This window comes from Mytilus edulis, chromosome 2 (genome assembly GCF_963676685.1).
Source record: "Mytilus edulis chromosome 2, xbMytEdul2.2, whole genome shotgun sequence".
Lineage (NCBI taxonomy): Eukaryota > Metazoa > Mollusca > Bivalvia > Mytilida > Mytilidae > Mytilus > Mytilus edulis.
The window spans coordinates 75,106,078-75,108,564 of NC_092345.1; the positions used below are offsets into that span (position 1 = coordinate 75,106,078).

A 2,487-nucleotide genomic window follows, 5' to 3' on the forward strand; every position below is an offset into this window, starting at 1 on the left:
TATAGTAATATGAATACTATCGTTACTCACAAAATCATCTATTGCCCCAGTTCGACTGTTTGTATCACCCAAAAGTATGACATCACCAAGTGAAGAGTAAAGTTCAATGCTATTTTCTAAATCAACAAATAAATCACAATTATAAAGTTTATAAAAATTTGATCTGACAGGGGGTATATAAACGCAGGCAATAAATAAGTTTTTATCACTTGTAACAATATCCTTTTCAATATTCAACCATATAATTGTATCATGAATACATGTTTCGATAGATATTTTATTAGAAAAACACTCTTTTATTAAAATTACAATACCTCCTCCTTGAATAGATTTAGACTTGCGTCTAGCATACAAAAAACAATCAAAAAAAAAAAAAAATTTATTATGTCCCTTTAGTGAAGGACGTGCTGTTAATGTGCTCTTGTTATTATTCTAGAATAGGACAGTTTTCATACATCTTCAAAGATCAAGAATTTGGTGAGATCATTCCATACATTCAACAGCACCATATTGATAAAAAAAGAATTTAAATACATTTACAGTTATTACTTCATAAACATGACTGTATTGATTTTCAAAATCAGATCACTGTGAACTGTTTTCAGCGATTCACAACATATATAATATATCATGAACAATCTAACGGAACTTAGACCTAGCGATTTACTTGTTCACTCGAGTTTTATAGATAGCCAATTTGATCCTTTTGATGATCTTCTTTCGTCACAAAGACAAACTAACATTACAATAGATGTTCCTTCCAACACAAGCAACATAAGCAACGATACAAGCATAACAGAATCGATAATAAAATTTATCCAAGAAGAACTTTTATCTTTACCTAAAGACAGCTTTGTGTCTAAATTAATTGATAAATGCCAAAACGCTCACTGTGAAATTGACGACATTCGCTACGCACTTCTGGAAATTGCAAAATGTCAACATAACTTTCCATATCTGAATGCAACTCTTAAAAAGCGTCTTTGTCCTAGAAAACCAAACGGTGAATCAGTTGAAAACAAACTTGGTAGCGATTGCTATGCGCTTTATTTAGCATCACTCGGAGAATATACGGAAGATTTAAGATTAACACTTAATACTCGTTCGCATACGCAAAGTGCCCGAAAAATGTCTACAGCAGATGAAAATAACCAAACACATTCCAGCGAATTTTCTCAGAACTTGTGTCTGAAAGAGTCTCTCGTGCGCATAGAAAGAGAAATTAATACATTGAAAGGCGACTACACTCAGGAAATCGAATATCTTAATAAAACAGTATCTGTATTAGTACGAGAAAACAAGCAACTGGTCAACGCTAACCAGAAAAACAATGACCGGTTACGGAACTTTCAGAATCAAATTTCATCCTTACGAGAAAACAACGAAAACTTAGCTAAAACAGTAAACAACATGAGTGTCGTTACACATGAAGCGGAAATGACATGCAAATCAAATAAATTAGCAATTGAAAAAAGTTCAGGAACTTTCCGAAACAAACTGGATGAATACGAAAACAGCATTCAACAGTTAACAACAGATGTAAACAAAATAAAAAACGACTTTAAAACAGTAAAACTAGACGTTAATGAACTACGTTCAAGCGTGAAATCTGAGTCATGTAGAATTAACCAGCTAAGTGATACAAGAGCGCAAGGCGTTGTAAGTCTGAAAACAAAGACAAACATCATGAGTGATAAACTGAAAGAATTTGACGATGAACTCAAAAAAGTAAATATTGATTGTTGTTCTCATGCGAAGTCAATTAGTGATTTGCGAAAGCGTATCATAAACACCGAGAAAGATGTCAAAGTCCTTGACAAGTCTACAAAATCGTACGCAGACATTCTAAAATCTAAATCGGAACAAGTTAAAGCTTCGGCTGAAGCATTAGATAATTGCAATGTGATCGAATCCGATTTGAGTCAGTCCAAAGAGCCAATTCAAAGGAATTCCATTAATGAACATTCCAATTCTCTAGTTGACTCACACACAAAACACGTCAGATCCTCTGATGTTACGAATCTGTCCGTTTTAGTCAAAGACATACATGCACAAAGTAATATTGTTAATCCAGCTCCGTCTACTTCAATAGAAAATAAAATCAAGAACACCAACAACAATATAACTGGAAATGAACAAAATACAAATATACAAGTGCATTTTCCGACTTCCATGTGTAATCCCACAACCGTTGACAATTTTCGTGGATTTGTTAAAAAAAACAAGACACCGTGTATCCAGATTCTACGTAGGTGGTATCGACAAACACAATTCATGTGAAGAATCTATGCGTGAATATCTCGCTGCAAGAGGTGTTAATGTAACACATTTAAGATATTTTGATAAACAAAATCGACGAACAGCTTCTGCACAACTTAATATCGATGCTCAATGTGAAACCTTAATACGGGATCCGTCTTTTTGGCCTGAAGGCATTTTTCTAAAAGAATGGCTTCCATGGTCAGTTTTTCTATCTACAAAGACCGA

At 33.7% G+C, this 2,487-nt stretch overlaps 1 protein-coding gene across 1 annotated transcript; it reads left to right on the top strand.

Moving 5' to 3' along the window:
- Positions 1-630: 630 nt before the first annotated feature.
- LOC139511020 (putative leucine-rich repeat-containing protein DDB_G0290503) lies at positions 631-2,280 on the top strand. Its single transcript, XM_071297586.1, has one exon. It carries the CDS (start codon positions 631-633, stop codon positions 2,278-2,280), a length of 1,650 nt encoding a protein of 549 aa, XP_071153687.1.
- Positions 2,281-2,487: the final 207 nt, after the last annotated feature.